Source organism: Henckelia pumila, chromosome 2 (assembly GCF_033568475.1).
Source record: "Henckelia pumila isolate YLH828 chromosome 2, ASM3356847v2, whole genome shotgun sequence".
Taxonomy (NCBI): Eukaryota; Viridiplantae; Streptophyta; class Magnoliopsida; order Lamiales; family Gesneriaceae; genus Henckelia; species Henckelia pumila.
Genome location: NC_133121.1, coordinates 177,135,762 through 177,157,706, shown reverse-complemented (window position 1 = coordinate 177,157,706; position 21,945 = coordinate 177,135,762). Strand labels below are relative to the sequence as shown.

The following is a 21,945-nucleotide window of genomic DNA, read 5'->3' as shown; positions in this document are numbered from 1 at the left end:
AGTCCCACAAGGGATATACCTCCAAATATATCTCAAGAAAATTTAATAATAATAGGACTGAGACGACATAGTGTAAACATAGGTAGCAGTGTAGCTTTAAGGAAAAAGAAAACGAAAATTTTAGGTAGTTTTTGTAAATGTCAAAATCACTAGTTATTTGTCCCATGCAAATGGAAACTTTTTCTTGGATTCATGCAAAACTCGGCCTTTACTTTAAGTTTCTGTGTATGATATGTACCGATTCTTGGACGTTTAATTATCTTCTTCAAAGATGCCATTTTTCCTCCCTTAATGCACACAATTACCCGAACTCTAGTTAAAATACAAAGATAGTACTTATTCGCATGATATCATCCAAATCTCGTTTCAACATTTAACAATGTCTACGAGAAAAAATATTACTTGGAGACAAACGCTTTTGATTCCTCGTACACAAGAAACTGCAAAGGGCTCGAAGTAGCATTGTCATATCTACGAGACAAAATAACACTAAAGATTCAAAACTCAATGTCTAACCATTCATTGTAGTAAACACAATTACTTGGAGAAATGACGCCATCTGGCGTACACCGACTAATTCGGGGACAAGCACCACAAGGAATTGAAGCAAACAAACTTACCTTGGAGCCTTTGGCGACCCCGGCACCACTTGCAACTCGGTAGCAGATTGTTCCGATAGGTATCGAATGATAATCCCCCAATCCAGTGCTCTTCACCTCTATAATCTCATCATCCAAAACCATGGAATTCAGTATCTCTGCAATTTGTTGAGTAGAGATTACGAAATTCGCCACTCCTCTATTTAATTCCTTATGCACCCCTTGCAACGTAGCAACTCTCTGAGCCCGCGTGTACTTTAGGCACACATCTTGGAGTGTGGCAATAAGTACTTTGTCGAGGTTCCCATCTGTGTACCACTCGCCTCCACTTATCTCCTTCGAAGGCTCAAACTCGACAGCCATGTAGTGTTTCTTCCCCTTGTTCTGAACGTTGACCACCTCTTTTACCAACTTCTTGGCAATCAAAGACTTGAGTGATTTGTTTACTACATGATCGGTTAGATTGGTATCTACTTTGATGTCTCTTACCCATATACCCAAATCCTTTTTGCTTTTGATTGAATTGAGAATAGCATGTTCAGCATCCACCAGGCCCGGGGAACCGGTTTCCGGCCTTTTCCGCTTAAGGGCAGGAGCTCCAAGGGATCGATTCATTACTGTAACAGTGAAGAATTAATGATGATAAGCATTGTAAAAAGTGGGACTTGCCAAGTAATCAACATCAATAGCATTCCAATTTCCCACTCTTGATTTTGTTTTAACCCCACTTCTGAATCCCCACAATCCCACTTCGACCCAAAAGTGGAACAATCAATTTTCATTACTCCAAACAATTATCATCCACGGCTCGCAACTTGTTGACCTGGTCCCTCGTACAATATATACCATAGAACTAAAAAAGAATAAATACGGAATAGAAAAAAGACAGGCTTACCGTCTCCGTCACTGCTTTGGGATTGGCGGCTTTGAAAGAAGCGGAAAACTAAAGTAAGGGTGGACAAGTAGACCTTATGGGTGAGAAGAATTTAATGTCAAAGCCAAAAATATATAACCTAGCTTCACAAATCTAGTAGCCCATTTAGAGACTTTTAATAAACTCAATCCAAAGTCCATATCTAGACAAAAAATAAGATTTATTTTATCACATAAAAGTGAAGACATCGGAGAGAAAATAACAACCACCGTAGCTATCACCTTTTCGCAATAAAGTAAATCTTATTTTTTGTCTAAGCTTATCGATACATGACATCATATTGGACCGATGATATATCTCTAAAGGGCTACTAGACGAGTGAACTAATGGCTAGGTTATTCACTTGGACTTGGGTATTAAATTACCTTCACATGAATTTACTCTTATGTTTCTCTCCACTCATCCACCCTTCCCTTAGTTGGCATGATAGCGGTTAGCCAATCATGATCCGCAGATTGAGTAAGCTAATCTTTTTTTCCATTTTGTTTTTATTCTTTAGCTTTTCCGTCAATGTTATCTAAGTAACCAGGTCAAGTTAATACCCAAATAACCGATTTTATAATCGGTTCAATGTAATCGGTTTCTATAGCCAATTTGGTCAGTTCAGTGTTTGTAAAAAATCGGTTCAAAGTAATCGTTTCTATAGCCAATTCAGTCGACTCAGTGTTTGTGCGCTAATTCGGTCGGTTCAGTGTTTGTAAAATTACATCGGTTATTTGGGTCGGCAACCAAAATAACCCAAAATTTTATTGGCAAAATGAGAATTTCGACATTTCATAAAAAAATTTACAGCGACTGTATTGTGCAAATATGCTATATCTTATGACTTCTCCAACCAATAATGACAAACTAACGGACGAGGAATGCACAACGCGTGTTAATATTAATACATTCATTTCACTACAAATACTGAAAAAAAATTGTTATCTTCAATTAATCACAATACAATCACGACTCTTTTCTGTTATAATTTATGTCTAGCATAACAGTAGGAAAAAATGCAAATGGGATGAGTGAATTTTACTAAAATTTAATTCAAGATATGTTACAATCAATGAATTCATAAAATCTAAATCTACAAATATGAAAGGAAGACAAAAGGTAAGAATTTTTATACCTTATTCCTGAAGCGTGAGCCAAGTCGCTTGAACTATATAAAAAATGAAAATATACACAATTGAAAATAGATCTCAAATCCTCAATAAATTTACCTGGAACCAAAAAAAGATGAAATATACATCATAACCTGAATTAAAATTTTTAAAATTAGTCAAATAATCAAGCAAGAACTCGAACGCTGAAAATAAAAAGTAAATAAAAACAGATTGTATAATTTGCAGTGGAATCACTTTGAATGCAGCATTTCCATGAATTACCTTGAAGAATCGGACAGACACAGTCTCACGCAGTATTTACCTTGAGATTGGGGATTTTTGGATTAAGAAGAATTGGAGACAACAATCGCTGCGACAGTCACAAGCAGAATGGAACTTCGAATTTTAGGCAAAAATCATAATTAGGTTTAGAAATAGGGCAGACCTATTATATTGGATTCAAAAGTTTGGCCCATGAATGAAAAGTTGCCCTCCCCTCTGATTTTATTTCTAATGGCCCATATACAGTTTAATTAAGAACATTACTGATACGGTTTAATCGAATTTTTTAAATTAAAACTCGAAATCTAACATAATTAGGGAGTGTTTGCAATAACTAAAAAAAATAGTTGTTAGATTTTGGCTTAAAAAATCATGTTTTTGTGTTTTTTAAACCTAAATTATGTGTTAGCTTATGCTTAACTTAATTGAAATCCAAAATCTAGTCATGTACTGATTATGATTTTCCAAAAGTGATTCTAACAAGAAGGTCATTCTTAAAATATTCTAATCACTTATTTATCAAACACTACCAAACTTTGATTTTTAGATTTTCACATTTGTTTCCAAACACTACCAACTTTTGATTTTTCTTAATTTTTTTTTATAATTTATAAATTAATTAGTGTTTGGAAACAAATGTGAAAATCTAAAAATCAAAGTTGGGTAGTGTTTGATAAATAAGTGATTAGAGTGATTTTAACAATGAAATTCTCTTAAAAATGATTTTTTTTAGTCAATTAGACCGATTTTTTTAAAACTTCATTATCGAATTAAATGAACCGAATTTTCCAAAAAGTTGATTTGATCGGGTGTTTCCGTTATCCAAAGAGTTTCACATCCCTATTTACAATAATTTCACGTTTCACAAGACATGTTCCTAAGAACCTATTCACCATGTGAATCAATTCATATTCTTGAAATCCTATTCACAATGTGCAGCAATAATATTTGTGATAATTTCACGTTTCACAAGACTTATATTATGAACATGTGTTTACGTATTTATGAAAATCCTATTCAGTATTCACTATTTGAAACATCCGTTAATAATTTCATACTTCACAAAGCTTATATTTGAATACATTAACATGTTTGTGAAAACCATACTTACAACGTGAAACCAATATTCAGAACTTGTAATGATTTCAAGCTTTACAAAACTATATTATGAAAATATTTACTTATTTGTAAAAATCTTATTCAACATGTTCATCAAAAGTGACTTCACAAAACTAATATATCAAAATATTTCATATATAATTTGTAAATTTATATATTAAAATAATTTTTTAATATACCTGGTTTCATACTAATTTTTTTTAACAGTTTTACATACACATATGTATAAACATGCATGCGTGCGTATATATATACTAATCGCACCGCACATCCATTGCGTGTGTAATGTTATATACATATTAAATGATAGAATTTATTAAAACACACAAACTCTTATGAAAACTTCATTGTATATGAATTTTTGACTCAATCCAACCAATAAAAATATGTTTTTCCTATATAAAAAATCTTTAGATGACCAAAACTCACTCTTGTTAAAATGGAAGTCAACTTGTGGCTTCCTTTTAAACTTATGGTATGGGTACATTTTTTAAAAATCATTTTTGTATGAAATCTCACTTGTTGAGTTTATTATCAAGTACAAGTAGCAGCAGCATGTTCATGCCGCGGTTTGCACTTAAATAATTATTTAAATAATAAATAATTGCTTGACTCGCTGTTATTCAATTCAAACCAGAATGATCTTTTCGACTTGCTGATTCAACAGATCGAGCTCTTCAAATCGTTTTGTTGTGATAACGGGACTGGATTGCGGTTTCCGGAGTGAATCTTGAAGTGTTTTGGTGTAGCAATGGTTTTGCTTCTGCTGGCGGTTTTCCTTCTCGGGGCGGTGACCGTCGTCGCAATGGAGGCGTTGGGGCTCTGGATTTTCATACGCCGTTTGACTCAGAAAGTCGAGAGAGAAGAAATCAGGGCCCAGGAAGCGGCGTCCGTTCTGTATGATGACCTCAGTTCATCTTTACATGAAAAGCAGGTGATCAATCTGGCAATTCGCGTTTTTTTTTGTTCTTTTGGTGAATTGAGATTGAGAATTTATCTATTTATCATCTTTTGGTGCCGGGTTTATTCATTGGTGCACAATTCTGTGGCTGTGTATCTAGGATGTAGTCGTTTTCCGTTACTGTTTTGACTCTGAAACGAAGAATCATGCGGTGGAATACAAATCGCACGTGAATTAGAATTAGGCGATGATGCAATTATTTGGCTTTGTGGCAAAGATATCACATTTTCTTGATTATTATCTTTCTGTCTAAATGAATTGTTCTAGGACGTAAATTTGCCTTTGCCCCTTGAAGCATGCTTCATGGTAGTGCTCTCCTACTTTCAAATATTATTTTCCATCACAGGGGATCATGCGTGTTGAAATTCAAGCTAATATCCCCTTTACATTTGTTAAATGTATAACAATTGTTAAGTAGCTGGTATAGCCACTAGGCTCATATCCCTGCTGAAGACCCAACTTCTGTTACTGGATCTGAGGCAAGAGTAACAGTTTGAATCTGTAGAGGTTACCAACCTCCCTTCATTGTTCATGGGATTTGATGGTTGACATCTTCCTTTCATCTGCACCAAACTTCTTTAATTAATCTGATTTGTGCTAGTATATGGTTAATTCTTTGAGCTAGTGACAATACGTTGTCCGAAACAATTTGAGGCAATTGGTATTTCACAGACATGCCATTATAATAAAAGTGAAGTTTCCCGTTTGAAATCAAGCAAAAACCGTGGGATGGTGGAGTTACAGTAAAATTATATCACCAATTTTATTTTAGTAACATATTTTGCATCATAATGTGCCCCTTTTTTGGCATTCTGTTATTCGACTTACTCCTAGACCTCACCTATCTATGCTCATGTCTGGCCTTCGTTCTAGTTAGAAATCTTATTGTGCGGAAAACTTCTTATTTTCTTTACCATATTTAACCTATGTTCGTGTTCGTTTTCATTGAATTGTTGCCTTGTCCAGGGGGCTTTATGGGTTTTAGAACCAGAAAAGGTTCCAAAATCTTGGTGTGATGGCAAATTGCCTGCGGAGCAAAGGCGGAGAAAAGATATCCTGGAGGTTTCACCCATAAAAAAATATGCAAAAATTAAAGATCGTTGCCTAATTTTAACCGAGCCCGATGGTTCCCAGGCAAAGATTTCACTCAAGGGCTGCAAAATTGCTGCTGTTTCTGCAACAAGCTTGTCCTCAAAAAAATGGTGATGTCACTTTTTCTAGCACATTTTACTGGGCTTAAAACTAGACAATGACTCAGAACCTAGTCATATTGATGCGCCATTTGGTACATTACTGTTGTAATTGTTATGCCTTTCCTTGTAGAGGATTAATGGGTATGTTGATGGGTTTTTTTTATATTTTATTCATTTTAAAGAGTACCTTACTAATAATCAATGAGTAGAATGTGTTCTGATACAGAGGGGAAGGACAAAATTCTTGTTTTAAATATGAATAGTGTTATAAATTGGCTGGTTCTGAGCACTTGGGTGTTCTAGTTTCTGCTATAGAGTGCTGCAAGCGGTAATCCTTAAGAATTTGACATGTTCCTCTTTTCGAACAAAAGTATAGACAGGAAGCCTTTATACTTGCCAGGTTGTGAGAATTTACACCACACTGTTTTTGTAATAACGAGATTAATCAAACCAACTAGATCCTATGAGCATTATAGACTCGTAAAAAACTCTTATAAATAGGCCAGCTAGAGATTTAGAATATACTGAACAATGAGTAAACCAATAAGACTCTTCCTCAGCATTCTTTATGGTAAAATAAGACTCATTTCATGGATAATACTGATCTTGGTCAAATTAATGGCTTGATTTATCTAATTGTTGAATTGATGTTTTCCACTTGGAAGGATTTTTATTTTGCTTCATGCCTTTAAGGATGTGTGAGTTTGGTATCAGACTTTATCTAAGTCATGATAAGATTATGTTCATGATTTCATGGCAATAATGCAGTACATCAAAAAGGATACAGTTTTCAGTTTTCTTTGGAATTTATCTATCTACGTGAGTTCTCTGAAATTATATCTATCATTTTCAGGGGTCTCTAAAAAAAAATCCTCCAACTTACTCTTACTCATCTCCTGGATGCCAGAAATTTGTTGTTCTGAGATTTTCAATTAACTTATGTCCTCTTCTAATGTATAATATTCCAATTTCTGGAAGAGCTGTAACTTAGATTAGTTTTCCTTTTAATTTATTGTTCTAGATTTTCAATTAACTTGTGTTCTCTTCTAATGTGTAATATTCCAATTTCTGGAAGAGCTGTAACTTAGATTAGTTTTCCTTTATAACAGGGCTAAAAGGTACCCAATCAAATTGGAGAGCAAGGATTCAGTTGTATATAAGGGATATAACATTGTTCACCTATATCTTGAGACATCTTGGGAGAAGGAATCTTGGTGTAAAGCACTTCGTCTTGCTTCATGCGACGATGATGACAGAAATAGGTGGTTTTCCAATTTGAATGTGGAGTTTCAGAAATACCTAGCAGCACTAAACATGGGATATCCTTCGGTTTTGAGGCCCTCTGCAGGTTTAGGTGCTGAATTACTTGATAAGGCAGTAAAAGTCGACAATTCTTCATCAAAAGTTCGCCAGTTCCTGAAAAAACTTGCAAAGAAGGCTTCTAAAAAAGAGCAAGAAAATAAACTTGGTGGCACTTCAATATCAGGCCATGAAGACAAAAAATTAAGCGAGAAATCTCGCTCATTCCAAGAGTCTGTTCATTCCAATGGCTCAGGCCAAGTTGCCTCAATTGAAAAGGCTCTGAATGTTTCTTTGGATGATACTTATTTGCCATCGTCGATTTCAACATCGACTGATTCAGGAAGCAGAAGTAATTTATCTGGAATATCTGATGCAGATTTTGATGAAGGAACAATGTGTTTGAATCTGATGATTTCACGACTTTTCTTTGATGTAAAAAATAACCCGAAGATTAACGATTCGATGCAACAAAGGATACAGGTTTGTGATATCTATTTTCTCCTCCTTCCATATGCTGAAACACATTAGACCATGTTTGACAAAATGTGCCACCAGTTATACACCCAGAATAAAGTAAGAGCATATATTAACTTGCATATAGAACATGAAATTGCAGTTGAGATCTTTGGTATCTGAAGATTAACAAGAACGAGAGAAACAGGGACAACCATATGTGCAGTAGAAATATCTTCTTTTCTGAATAATTATTCACAGTACAACCCTACATTATATATAGGAAACTTATTTCTATATTCTATTCACAATCTAACCTTAATTAATAGACAAGAAATAAGGAATAAATATAAGTCAAATATTCTAAGACTAAATACAATATTTCTTTCCTTTTTTCTACGCTCCCCCTCAAGTTGGAGCAAAGATATCTATCATGCCCAACTTGCAGATGAAATCTTCGAACTTGGGTCTGAAGTGACTCTTTGTTAAGGCATCTGCAATCTGTTGTTCAGATTTGAGAAATGGCATACAAATGATTCCTCCTTCAAGCTTTTCTTTGATAAAGTGTCTATCAAATTCTATATGCTTTGTACGATCATGTTGTACTGGATTATTTGCAATGCTAATGGCTGACTTGTTGTCACAAAATAGCTTCATTGGCACTTCCCAGTCTAACTTTAATTCTTCAAGAACTAGCTTTAGCCATAGTAACTCGCATACACCATTAGCCATAGCCCTAAGTTCAGCTTCTGCACTACTACGAGCCACAACATTTTGTTTTTTACTTCTCCATGACACAAGATTACCCCATAGAAAAGTACAGTACCCTGAGGTCGACCTTCTATCAGAAATGGATCCTGCCCAATCTGCATCTGTGTACGCTTCTATGCTTCTCTGATTGTTTTTTCTGAACAATAAACCTTTCCCTGGAGAACCTATTAAATATCTCAAAATCTTGTACACAGCATCCATGTGTTCCTCGTGTGGTGAGTGCATGAATTGGCTAACCATACTAACAGCAAAAGTAATATCAGGTCTTGTATGAGAGAGATAAATAAGTTTTTCTACAAGACGTTGATATCTTTCTTTATCAATGGAAGTTTTGCTGGACACTTCATTTAGCTTTTGATTTGGATCCATGGGTACAGCACTTGGTCTGCATCCACTCATTCCTGTCTCTTCGAGTAGATCTAGAACATATTTTCTTTGGGATACATAGATTCCCTTTCTTGATCTCGCAACTTCCATCCCTAGAAAATATCTCAATGGTCCCAGATCTTTTATCTCAAATTCCAATGCGAGGCAGCCTTTTAAACGGGTTATTTCCACTTCATCATCCCCTGTGAGAATTATGTCATCGACATATACGATCAAGATTGCCATCTTGCCTTCTTTGGTATGCTTTAAAAACATTGTGTGGTCGGATTGCCCTTGAATATAGCCTTGCTTCTTTACTGATTTCGAAAATTTCTCGAACCAAGCCCGTGGCGACTGTTTCAATCCATACAAAGACTTCTTCAGTTTGCATATTTTTCCACCAAATTGTTTTTCAAAACCTGGTGGAGCATTCATGAACACCTCTTCCTCCAATTCTCCATTCAAGAACGCATTTTTTACATCCATCTGATACAAGGGCCAATCAAGGTTTACTGCCAAGGACAACAATATTCTTACAGTATTCAATTTAGCGACTGGTGCAAAGGTCTCTTGGTAGTCAATCCCATATGTCTGTGTAAAACCTTTAGCGACAAGTCTTGCTTTGTAGCATTCCAACGATCCATCTGAATTGAGTTTCACAGTAAATACCCATTTGCATCCCACTGTTCGTTTTCCATCAGGCAAGTGCATTATTTCCCATGTTCCACTTTTGTTCAGTGCATCCATCTCCTCAAGGACAGCCTTCTTCCATTCTGGAACACTTAGAGCATCCTGTATAGTCTTAGGAATATCCACACTTTGTAACTGAGAAATAAAACTCGAATAGGGTACAGATAAATTTTTGTAAGACAGATGATTTGAGATTGGGTGTTGCGTACAGGTTCTAACACATTTCCTAAGTGCAACAGGAAGTTCTAATGACATAGAGGAGTCTAGTACATTCGAGGTGGATTTGGGTACATTACCTGGATTTGGTTTCAAATGAGTCGGGACTTCAGGTTCTGTCTTTGGTTCAGACATTTGGTCGTGTGGAGTTGTGGAGTCTTGCTTACTTTGGGGTCATCGTGTCCTCGTGTAAACTTGCCCATACAACTTATCATCATCACCTTGTGTTTTAGTTTCAAGATTTTGCTCTGACACTACATGAGGTGTATCTATGATAAAAAATTCAGTTCTGTCCACATTATGAGAGTCTAAATCAAATATCGAATCTTCCAACTTACTCTCCCCCTGAAGAGGTGTGAAAATTTTTTCAGATTCGAAGAATGTGACATCCATGGACACAAAACATGTTTTTGTGCGGGGTTCACAACATTTATACCCTTTCTGAGTAGGAGAATATCCTAGAAACACACATTTTACAGCACTAGGGTCTAGTTTATCACGAGTATGATGATGCGTATGAGCAAATGCCACACAACCAAACACTTTGAGAGGTAAATTAGAATATAAGTGAAACATGGGAAAGAAATTTTTTAAGACAGTCAAGGGTGACGCAAAGTTCAGCACTCTAGAGGGCATTCTATTAATTAAATAGGCAACAGTGAGAATAGCTTCCCCCCATAAGTATTTCGGAACATTAGTGGTAAACATGAGTGACCTAGCTACTTCTAGAAGGTGTCTATTCTTCCTTTCCGCGACTCCATTTTGTTGTGGGGTTTGAGTGCAAGAACTATGATGAATTATACCCTTTTGTTGAAAAAATTGACCCAAAAGTTTATTGAAATATTCTTTCCCATTATCACTTCTGAACACTTGAATTTTTTCATGAAATTGTGTTTCAATCATGGCATAGAAATTTTTGAAAATTTGTTCAGCTTCTGATTTATCAACAAGTAAGTAAACCCAACTTAAACGTGTGTGATCATCAATAAAGGTGATAAACCATCGTTTTTTTGAAAGAGTGGCCGTTTTGAACGGCCCCCACACATCACTGTGAATAAGAGCAAAAGGTTTCAAAGCTTGATGTGTATGAGCAGGAAATGATGCACGATGATGTTTGACAAATTAACAAATATCACATTGAAAAACGGAAGGATTTTTATTACGAAATAACTTTGGAAACAAATGCTTAAAATAATGAAAATTTGGGTGGCCTAATCTACGATGCCAGAGTAATATCTCCTCGCTACTAGAACTAGAGTTTGGTATGATACTAGATTGTTGGGCTTGTCCACAGGAGTGACTTTCTTCCTCAAAGTAGTAAAGGCCTCCATGTTCCTTAGCACCGCCAATCGTCGTCCCCAATTCCAGATCCTGAAATACACAACAATTTGAGGAAAACTTAGCACAACACTTTAAATCATGAGTTAATTTGCTAACAGAAAGCAAATTACAAGAAAGATTAGGGACATGCAAAACATTTTGAAGAGTCAAAGTTTTAGAGATGACAATAGACCCTTTTCCAGCAATAGCAGATAAAGAACCATCAGCTGTTTTAATTTTCTGATTTCCAGCACTCGGGATATAGGAGCAAAACAATCTGGAGATCCCGTCATGTGATCAGAAGCACCTGAATCTATTATCCAAGGACATATAGACAGGGTGGAAACATTAAAACCAGTAGATTGCAAGTCAGTACCTTTCTGTGCTATGAAACGAGATGCTAAAGTGGATTGTGAAAAAGGTGTGGATTGAAAAAGCTTATACAACTGCTCTAATTGTTCCTTATTGAAAGAGGCAGCCCCCGAAGGTTTGTCAAGACTGGTTTGTTCTTCCAGTCCAGATTGATAAGCCCTTGAAACCCCACTGCCTTTTTGTTTGAAAGACTTTGGTTTCCAGTCAGGTGGTTTGCCGTGTAAATCCCAACATGTTTCTGTGGTATGCCAGGGCTTTTTACAGTGTTCACATACAACTTCTCTCTTCCTTGTCTGGGCAGTATGGTGTCAGCTTTGAGGTGTGGGAAAATTTTTGCTGAACAGGGCTGAGGTTTCCGAAACAGAAGATGCCTTCTCGCTCAACATGATTTTCCTTCTACCTTCTTCCCTTCTGACTTCAGCAAACACTTCACTCAAGGAAGGTAATGGATTTCTGCCCAGAATTCTTCCTCTAACTTCATCCAAGTCACGATTAAGTCGAGCCAGAAAAACATACACTCGATCACCTTCCATACGCTTGTGATATTTCATGCTATCATTTTTGCACTCTCATTTATCATCATAGCAGAGATCTAGTTCCTGCCATAACCCTTTCATGTCATTATAGTATTCAATGACAGTTTTTTCTCCTTGTCTAGACTGCCAGAGTCTAGTCTTCAAGTCAAAAATCTGGGATGAATTCTCCAGATCAGAGTAAGTCTCCCGAACAGCCTCCCAAACTTCTTTGGCAGTAGGTAGGAATAGATACGTCCTCCCAATTGAAGGATCCATGGAGTTAACGAGCCACGAGATTACCATGGAGTTTTCAGATTTCCAGCCTGTCCACTTTGGATCGTCTTTGGCCGGTTCTTTGATGTCTCCCGTCAGGTAACCTAAACGCCCTTTTCCGTCAATGACAAGTTTAATTGACTGAGCCCACTCCAAGTAATTTTTGCCATTCAACTTATGAATGGTCAATTGAATGGAGCCTTCAAACCCAGTAGGATTCAGAGGATATAAGGTCGGTGTTTTAGCACCTTTCGTACCATCATTCTCACCCAAAGACATCTTATTTTCGTCTTCGTTGGTTTTTGACATGCTCGTTTTTTTTTTTTTTTTTTCTGTCAATTATGAAGCGGGTATACAAAACCTAGGCTTTGATACCATGAAGATTAACAAGAACGAGAGAAACAGGGACAACCATATGTGCAGTAGAAATATATTCTTTTCTGAATAATTATTCACAGTACAACCCTACACTTTATATAGGAAACTTATTTCTATATTCTATTCACAATCTAACCTTAATTAATAGACAAGAAATAAGGAATAAATATAAGTCAAATATTCTAAGACTAAATACAATATTTCTTTCCTTTTTTCTACAGTATCCTTTACATGATCTTGCTATTAAAAGATTTCCTTGGTGAACCACGATAATTATAGGTTATGAATATAGTGAAACTATTGAAAAGTAGACAGAATTTTGATTGAGTAATTCGATTGCATAGCAAGTGCAATGTTTCATCAACTAGTAATACGGATGGAAATATAAGTACTGCTTTTATAGGTCATTTGTTAAGTACTATAATTGTGTTTATTACTTTAAGATAAAACCAACTGCGAATTTAATAAATCAATAACTCAACACCACCACCTATTGATTTGAGTGGCAAGGAGTTTAGTTCTGATTCTTCCGAAAACAGAAAATAGTTTTTGAAAATTTTTTGTTCTAAACTCAAGAAGTCTCCTTACTGGATTTTATGTTGTTGGTTCACTTCTGGTTCACTGATTGTAACCTAACCACATATATTAATTTAATAATATCTTCGTTTCCTATTAAATTTTTTTTTTTATGTTGTTGGTTCAAATAACAGATCTTATTATAATCTTTGAATATACTAGTACTAGTTAAGGAAAAATGCCAAAGTTGCCAGAGCTGATGTGGTGTTTGTAAGAACTAAGAAATGGGTTCTTATTTGCTTTTTCTTTATGATGAGTTTAAAATTGTTCCACCAAAAAATTAGGACACCATATTTATACGTGCAATCCATTTACCAATGGTAAACCCAGTGTCGAGTATTTCGTCTATCTAACTAGTTTCTTACCATGCAATGCTATAGAATTCATTATCCAACATGCGAATGCCCAGTTACATCGGTGAAGTCACATGTACAGCTCTGGATCCTGGTAGTCTGCCTCCACGAATCCTTGCAATGAGGGTCCTTCCCTCAAATATGAATGAGATGTGGACCTTGGAAATTGATGTAGATTATTTAGGAGGCACAATTCTTAATTTTGAGACAAGGCTTGAAGTTCGAGAACTGGAATTGGAAGGAGAAAAAATGCAGTTGGAGTCGAATTCAGTTGGTGATGTCACATCTGGTATCCTGGCAGATTTTGAGAGTATTGGAGAACAACTGAAGCATTCTGAAGAGGTGATGGATGAAATAAAACAGAAAAACTTAGCAAAACCTGGGCCAGGTGATTTAGTTAATTCAGTGCAGCTTCACTTATGTTCTACCATATGTTGTACTATGCTATGCTAAACAATGATGACACTTGAGTTATCTTGTGAGTTGTGATCACATTGATAGTCAGTCCAAAATTATGCGAAACGTGTACAAGTCTTTTTAAAAGAAGAATGTGTGTGTAGTTGTGGCCTTAAAAACTCTATTTTTAGGTACGAAAATCCAGCCCTGCGTTTAAATTAATTTATGGACCGTACACCAATACTCAATCAATGTTGGTTTGATATTGTGCTAGAGGTTAGCTGAGTTGTTAAATGTCTTCTCCTTAGGCTGTATCATAATTGACTTGAAGCATAATAAGAAATAGAATCTTTTTGTCATCTGAATTAACTATTTTATTAAATGTCATTTCCTCAAACTGTATCATAATTGTATTGGGCTTTCGCCAAGCTGTTTTTATTAACTTTTCTCACCATTTGTCATTTATATTATATTAACTTAGAGAATTCACAGGTGAGAATGACAACTCCAAAAGTACTCAAAATGCATCATCTCAAATGTCTAGATGGAAATCTATGCTGCATTCTATCACCAGACAGGTCTCACAGGTTTGTAAATGCCATCTTTCTTCTCTAGGAGTTTCATCCATCAATCGTTCTATTTCATGTTGAAAATGCACCTGCTATTATGTTTAGATGCTTAGCATTAAACTGTAGCCGATGCATTTCTCTTCCTTAAGATTTCAGCATGCAGTGTATACTTGGTGAATTTGTTGGTCCAGCGTGCCTCAGTCTGGTGGAATTTATTTTTGGGCTACTTCCAATATTTGAATGCACCATAAAATTTTGTTTAACTAAAAAAGGGATTGTAAAAATGTGATGGAGCAAGTTTAATAAAAAAATAGAATTGTTTAATTTATTATATCCAGACTTCGAGCATATTGATCATAATAAATGAAATTCCAACTATTCATATTCAAATGTTTATAATCTTTTTTAATCAGTCACTAAATATGTGCTAATAGAATAAAATACAAAATGATTTCAGATTTATATCAGATTCACTGACTGTTATAGTCTTATTTAAAATGTATGTCTGCTCTACAAGAGGATATATGACTTAATTTATTCATTTCATCCGGTTTTTAATAGAGAAAGCATTTTAATGTTTGCCTTTTGGCTGGCCTCTTCTTGATCCAATCCATATTCTCGAGCCTCCCCAACATACTTGCGCGAGAAACCGCCCCCTTGATTGCATGCCCTTGAACAGTGACTGTTTGATGGAGTTAAATAGCACTACTTTTACTTTCTTCATTTTCTTCGTTTCATCCCATCCCTCTTCCACACATTTGTTGCACTTTGAATGAGTTATTGTTATATGTGGACCAATAATCTTATATACTATTTAGATGTGCAAGGGGGTGGAGAGAGGGGTTTGGTAGTCCAGGAGATGCACAAATGTGGTCGTTTGGGTGATGTTCCTGTCACTTAGTTCCTTTAACCCCCGTAGTTTGTGGATAGTGTCACAAACGTATGTTTCTTGGAAGCCATGAATTGCAGCAAAATGTGGTATTTCATCTCTATCCTGATTATTCTTTATTGGGTGAAGGTTCCTATCACTTTAAGGATCAAGATTTCTTCTCTTCGTGGAACCATGCGACTGTACATGAAGCCTCCACCGTCAGATCAAATTTGGTTTGGGTTTGCGTCTATGCCTGACATTGATTTTAGCTTGGAATCTTCTGTTGGAGACCGGAAAATCACAAGTGGGCATCTTGCCCTGTTGCTGATTAGTCGATTTAAGGTCAGATTTTTGTTTGCTAACAATTCTTTTTTACTGTCTTATCTCTACGTATATAACTATTTCCATAAATGTATTATTTCGCATTATTATGTTTATCGTTCCCACTTCTTATTTTTATAGTTTCTCCCATTTCCTTGCCATTGTTCATATTACATTTAAAAATTATCTTTTGCTTGAGGGCCACTTACTCTTTTCCTTCGCTCAAACATCACCTATTGCCTTTGGCTCTGTTGCCCATATTGGCATGAAATGGAAAAAGCAGTGAAATGGACCATATATCTGGTTTGGAATGAGGAACAAATGGGTAGTATGTACAAAATATAATGAATAAACATAGGAAAGATTTAGAGAAAAAACCATAGATTTATTACCCCCTGATTGACACCATAATCATCGTTCTTCTTTCATAAGTGGTAAATTGATTGATGCACATGATTATTGAGTTTTCAGTGATATTGATAATACATGATTCTCAAGACGAAATATTTTATGATTTTGTTCTATCTTGTCAATCCACTTGGCCAAATGAGCATCTTTTCTTATGTTAATATTATTGAATATCCCTTAGATTAAAATTATAAGCAACAGCAGCATGGAAATGGAATATTGTCATGGGGTATTGGAGTTCATTAAATGATATTCTTATAGGAATTATACAGATGTATTTTTTAAATTGTGTCAGCACCCATACTTCAGTACATTTGATGTTTAATGGTTCGATGTAGTAATAAATAATTTGGATATTGTTGCAATAATGTATGTTATATATATATTTTTTGTTTGACAAAAACATGTATGGAACAGAAATGACCTGTACATGTTGTTATGGAAGTGAATGAGTCGTCTCGGGAATAGCTACCATGATCTTTCATGCAGACCATTATTCGCTCACTTGAAATTTGACATTTCTTTTCAACTACATGTTCTCCCCCCAATCTAACAGTTGAAGTCATAGCATTATTCTTGTTGTAATAGTATATGCTGAATCTCCAAACTGTTTGAAATACTCCATCTTGATCCGAGCAAAATCATGGATATTTATGCATCACTATGCTCGTGCACTTGTTTGCCGACTGAGCAATTTTCTTGATCTTATGCATGCATCACTAGAATAATGGGAGTTAGTTTTCCCTGTATTAGTTTGTTTATTCATAATCATCAGGAATCCGAGACTGATCCCCCCATCTTTCATTCAGGTGGCTATTCGTGAAACCTTGGTTCTTCCTAACCGTGCGAGTCTTGGCATTCCTTGGATGTTAGCCGAGAAAGATGACTGGGTCCCTAGGAATGTCGCTCCATTCATGTGGTATAAAAATAATCAAGATTCTGTTATTAATAGCACAAAACGAGAAGTACCGAGTTTCCAATCTCGGGAAGCAACACACAACGTAGAATCCAATCATGGAATTCCCCCTAGATCAGAAACCAACCTGGAAAAATCAAAAAATGTTGATCATCTCCCAACAACTAGTAAATATGTGGAACCTTTTGTAGCTTCATCAAGCTCCATCCATGACTCGACAGCAAAAGATAGTTCTTACGAAGAACTTAAAGCCCCTCTAGTTAAAAATGATAGACTGCAAGGTTTTGTCCCTCGGAGCCTAGAGGATAAGTCAGATGCTCATTCTTCCCAATCGCTTGAGTTTTTAGAGGGGCAACATATCCATAACCCAGAAGAAGAAGATACAAGACAAAAAAGAATTGGTACGAAAGAACGAATGTTTGGATTAGGTAAGAAGATGGGGGAAAAACTTGAGGTCAGGAGGCGTCACATCGAAGAGAAGGGCCGGAACTTTGTGGAGAGAATGAGGGCACCATGAGGATGAAGTTTAAGATCCTAAATGCAATTTTCTGGCGCCCCGCTTTGTTGTCTAGACCTGTGGACTCGTCGTAAGAGTGTCTACAATCTCTTCTGCCCTTTTTCCCATTGTTTTGAACAACCTATTCTAACATTGTCCTGGAGATCGAGTTGTTCAAATCAGCTGCTTGAATGGTGAATGGCGCAAAAGAAGAGCCTTTGATCTTAAGAGATACTACATCAAACGTGTATAGCACCAACTATAGTGGGTTTTTTTTTACCATTGGATATTACTTAGATGTTACACATAGTTTTCTTGTCCTTGGCATGTGATTGATACGATATTATATAAGAAATCTTCATTTTCTCCATTTTTTCCATGTTGAATACTGGTATATAATAAGCCTAGTCGAAATTTTTTGTTGAAGAATGTAGCATTACTTCATTAAGTACTCTACGTTGCTAGAGCCAGAGAAAAGAGCAACTCCATCATATTATCATCAATTAAATACTTGCTTTTTGCTTGATTCAGTCGTAACAAAGGCAGGACCTATAAATGCAATTTAAACCCAATGCTCCTCCATCTCATTTTGGAGACAAGACGTACATTTTACAGTCGTGGGAAGCTATGCTTTCCGAGATTTGTCTCATCACCGAGCTTTGTGTTGAATGCTGCACGGGCAAACACATAGTTAGAAGTCTTGTTGATGAAACGATCGATGTTTGAAGGATGATAATAAAGGGGGTGTTCTTGATTCTTACAGCCCATAAATCTCTTGCATCTACCATAGTTGATGGATTGAGTCCTATGTCTGACCAGTAAGTTGTAATGGTAGCTTCGGAGGATCCTCTGTTCCACAAAACAACTGCTACTCTGTTCCCGCTAAGAGCTCCTCCCCATACCTGCATTCATGTACATATTATATACCCATTATTCATCATCATTCATAATTAACTCTATTCGTTTGAAGCCTTTTGAAAAGCTACTTACAAGTTAGATCATTCAAAAGTAGTGTTTGGGAGAGCTTCTAAGAAGCATTTCTCAGCTTCTCCTGAACAAAATTTCAAAAATTTATTAAGGAAAAGCTGAGAAGTGCTTCCTAGAAGCTCTACCAAACACTACCAAAGTATGGCCTCATCATGCCCGGGAAAACTGGGTAGAGGTAGTGCAGATTCCCAGACGACGAAAATAACGAGAGAATGGAAATGCTCACAAAAAAATGAAGTATTTTTTTTTATATCCGGATGATATCTCGGGATATATCCTTGGGCATCATGGCCGTTAATTATTATTTTATATCGAGAAAATTACATTTTTGGGTCTATGTTGTTTGGAGGTGCCAAAAAGATTCCTCGATGGTTGTATTTTGGACCCATACGGGATGGGGATTTGTGACATGTTCTAACCTCTAAATCTCCATCTTTCTTGATCTTCTTCCCTTGAACGCCAAGTTTATCTGCAAATGGGACAAAGAATTGTCAATATTGACGTTTGATTTCTCAGACAAAGCAAAGCAATAGACTCCAACTAGTTCTCTCCATCACTCACCCTGGTTGACTGCAATAACCTCTTCATTGCCTAGAATTGCACGAGTTACATTGTCCATTGATCGAATATCACAGCCGATCAAAAGAGGCGCCTAATGCCATACAAACATATCAAGATTAATGTTCATTTCAGTGGTAACTTATCCTTGTTTTGTGGACAATATGATGCTGTCACTTACCTTCATTAATGCCCATATGCTGAAATGTGATCGATATTCTTCGGTCGTCATGCCACCATTTCCAACTTCCAACATGTCAGGATCTACCAAAATCATGCACCCAAATGCTTGCCTCAGAATTTCAAGATTCTTGAAATACATGGTTACCATATAAACTTTTTACTTTTGTGGTGTCATAGCAAAAGGAAACAATTTCATAGATTGTTGGTTTTAGTTTCCTATTATTGAATGCCATATGACACAACTTAGGGGTTGATCATAACCTTACCATTCCATCCACCCGGTGCAGCGTGTGACGCCCACTTGTCGTTAAGATCTGCCCGGGAAGTCATGCTATAGAAGCACAGGTATTAGATCACTGAAAATGATATTGATTTACCATCTGCTATAACTAAGGTCCATTATGCTTTCTTGAGTAAATAGCATAATAGAAGGCAATGAAAAGAATCAAGTGGAGTTGAAAGGGTAATAAGAAAACAGTTTGTTCCACCTCTCCCAATTATCTTTAATGTCTCCAGTTGTTCTCCAACTGTTCCCCAGAGATTTGGCCCAGGTCGCAGGATCTTCCCGTCCCCTGCGATTTGGTCTAAGATATATGAGTTCTGTTCCAAGTAAGTCCATGAAAATCGTCACCTGTTATTGCCTATAAACTACTGGTATCTCATGGTAAGAAGCATTGAATCAAATTTGGCATCATAATCCATACAAGAAACCAAAGATACTAAAAAAACCTATCTTTAACAAGACTTCTGCATGTTGTCGCTTAGGCCTCATGGCCAAACGACATAGTTTCTTCCTGTTGTCATGCTATAGCCAAGTAATATCTGAGGAACTTCGATATTAATAATCATCCATTGCTGTCATAAGAATCATAACTCACCATTCACAGAGGGAGAAGAAGATGGATCTCCCCGAACTCATTAATGCCTTCGCCATCACAGGATATCTACTTCGCCGAGCCATAAAATCACCCTTAGTTAGATGAGCCATTTATGATAAGAAAAACTTATTAAACTTCAATTGAGCAAGTAAAAATTTTCACCTTTTTTTGGGGCTGGTACCATCATGGTTACAGTTGTCATACTTCAAGTAATCTACACCCTGTCATTTATATTAGCTTGCTGGTGCCATCATATGATACTGTTTAAAAAAACACAGCACGCACATGTAACGTGCGTGCGTGTATATATGTATGTATTAACAGCTTATTCCTACCCATGATGCAAAAGTTTTTGCATCTTGTTCTTCATATCCAAGGGACCCTGGCATTTGTTTACTACATGTCAGACTCCTGCAAAGAAAATGATCATGTTACTAACAGACTCAATGGGAAATGTTGCTTGATGTAAATTAATTAGTCAAGAAATCAAATGTTTACCCTGCATCAGAGTAAATTCCAAGCTTTAATCCTTTCCCATGAACGTAATCCGCCAGTGCTTTGATCCCGGAAGGGAATGTAGATGCCTTAGGAACCAAATTCCCCTGAGAATCTCTATTCAGTTCAGCCCAGCAATCATCTGAAATCACCAATTAGGAATCAAATCATCACCAAGAAATAACATTTGACAAGAATAATCAATCAAAGCTCGTTCGATGTCAACATACCGAGATTTATATATTCATATCCTAGAGCAGCAAGCCCGGTTGACACCACGGCATCCGCTGTCAAAAGAAACATGTAACATGTAACATGAAACTATTTTTAGACCATAACATGCTTTTATGATCCATCAGTGATTCAAGATTCAAGAAATGGAGTCACCTGTTTCTCTAATCAGTTTTTCCTCAATGTCACACTTGAAATGATTCCAGCTGTTCCATCTGACAGAAGAATTTCATCGTTACAATAACAATAGAAAACATTGAAACCAGACATATATGTATATCCATGCAACCCAGCCCCTATCTTTGAGTGGCAAAAGTCCCGTTGTTTCGACGAATTTGGAGGAACTAATCTCACCCCATCTGGGGAGTTAGGCCAAGCTTTTCATTCTTGGTCAATAAGTGCTTCTTCTGTCGCGTAAGCGGCGCAATCCCGACGAGCCAGATGCACCATAATGCTACAACCACAAGCAATATTCCTCGTACCTTAGAAGAGTTAAGTAAACGATGATCAATTGCTAATTTCCCAAACATATTTTGATTGGAAAGCTACTTCTTTAGATGTAAGTCCTAGTGTGAATGGATGATATACACACAGAAGGGACCTTCAATAGTTTGCAGTACATGTAGGGAAGTCAACCATGAAGAGGAAAGTGGAGATGAAGGCAAATTTCTGTATTCTCATTATATCTATTTTTTCAGTTTATTTATTCTTATTAATTCTAAGGTTTAACAATTCCTACTATTAGTTATTTGCTCATTTTTAATTTTCTATCATATTAGTTCCCATGTTTGGGGCAAAATTACATTTTTATTTTTGTAACTCGAATGTTTTTTTTATATATATATTTTTGGTCTTGTTATCAGTCAATT

At 36.2% G+C, this 21,945-nt stretch overlaps 3 protein-coding genes across 10 annotated transcripts; 1 reads left to right on the top strand and 2 right to left on the bottom strand.

Moving 5' to 3' along the window:
* Positions 1-322: 322 nt before the first annotated feature.
* LOC140881717 (uncharacterized) lies at positions 323-3,073 on the bottom strand. 6 transcript variants are annotated; one of them, XM_073287249.1, is made up of 3 exons: positions 2,910-3,073; positions 621-2,744; positions 323-471 (listed from the first exon to the last, which is right to left on the bottom strand). In XM_073287249.1, exons 2-3 carry the CDS (start codon positions 1,212-1,214, stop codon positions 466-468), a joined length of 600 nt encoding a protein of 199 aa, XP_073143350.1. In that variant the 5' UTR covers positions 1,215-2,744; positions 2,910-3,073; the 3' UTR covers positions 323-465. The 6 variants fall into 6 exon arrangements, with proteins under 6 accessions (XP_073143350.1, XP_073143348.1, XP_073143344.1 ...); XM_073287247.1 differs by lacking the exon at positions 323-471 and having other exon boundaries at positions 491-1,216; positions 2,651-2,779; positions 2,910-3,072; XM_073287243.1 differs by lacking the exon at positions 323-471 and having other exon boundaries at positions 491-1,216; positions 2,651-2,744; positions 2,910-3,072.
* A 1,464-nt stretch (positions 3,074-4,537) lies between these two features.
* Positions 4,538-18,143, top strand: LOC140884452 (uncharacterized). 2 transcript variants are annotated; one of them, XM_073291224.1, is made up of 8 exons: positions 4,538-4,597; positions 4,696-4,962; positions 5,956-6,191; positions 7,292-7,964; positions 13,795-14,155; positions 14,656-14,750; positions 15,751-15,945; positions 17,142-18,143. In XM_073291224.1, exons 2-8 carry the CDS (start codon positions 4,780-4,782, stop codon positions 17,763-17,765), a joined length of 2,367 nt encoding a protein of 788 aa, XP_073147325.1. In that variant the 5' UTR covers positions 4,538-4,597; positions 4,696-4,779; the 3' UTR covers positions 17,766-18,143. The 2 variants fall into 2 exon arrangements, with proteins under 2 accessions (XP_073147325.1, XP_073147324.1); XM_073291223.1 differs by lacking the exon at positions 4,538-4,597 and having other exon boundaries at positions 4,633-4,962.
* A 73-nt stretch (positions 18,144-18,216) lies between these two features.
* Positions 18,217-21,743, bottom strand: LOC140884453 (alpha-galactosidase-like). Of its 2 annotated transcripts, none has more exons than XR_012150655.1 (14): positions 21,431-21,743; positions 21,233-21,291; positions 21,076-21,132; positions 20,849-20,987; positions 20,686-20,761; positions 20,513-20,571; positions 20,351-20,416; positions 19,961-20,044; positions 19,739-19,803; positions 19,471-19,553; positions 19,293-19,383; positions 19,056-19,200; positions 18,506-18,646; positions 18,217-18,415 (listed from the first exon to the last, which is right to left on the bottom strand). XR_012150655.1 is itself a non-coding variant. In XM_073291225.1 (14 exons), the coding sequence occupies exons 1-14, from the start codon at positions 21,604-21,606 to the stop codon at positions 18,329-18,331; spliced, it is 1,233 nt and encodes a 410-aa protein (XP_073147326.1). In that variant the 5' UTR covers positions 21,607-21,743; the 3' UTR covers positions 18,217-18,328. The 2 variants fall into 2 exon arrangements, 1 of the variants encoding a protein (XP_073147326.1); XM_073291225.1 differs by having other exon boundaries at positions 19,151-19,200.
* Positions 21,744-21,945: the final 202 nt, after the last annotated feature.

Coding starts and splice junctions, on each gene's coding strand:
- LOC140881717 (XM_073287247.1), bottom strand. CDS start 1,214: ATGAATCGATCCCTTGGAGCTCCTGCCCTTAAGCGGAAAAGGCCGGAA.
- LOC140884452 (XM_073291224.1), top strand. CDS start 4,780: ATGGTTTTGCTTCTGCTGGCGGTTTTCCTTCTCGGGGCGGTGACCGTC. Junction 6,192..7,291: donor AGCTTGTCCTCAAAAAAATG/GTGATGTCACTT, acceptor CCTTTATAACAG/GGCTAAAAGGTACCCAATCA. Junction 14,751..15,750: donor TCACCAGACAGGTCTCACAG/GTTTGTAAATGC, acceptor TATTGGGTGAAG/GTTCCTATCACTTTAAGGAT.
- LOC140884453 (XM_073291225.1), bottom strand. CDS start 21,606: ATGTTTGGGAAATTAGCAATTGATCATCGTTTACTTAACTCTTCTAAG. Junction 21,133..21,232: donor AAAACTGATTAGAGAAACAG/GTGACTCCATTT, acceptor TTCTTTTGACAG/CGGATGCCGTGGTGTCAACC. Junction 20,988..21,075: donor ATATGAATATATAAATCTCG/GTATGTTGACAT, acceptor TGGTGATTTCAG/ATGATTGCTGGGCTGAACTG.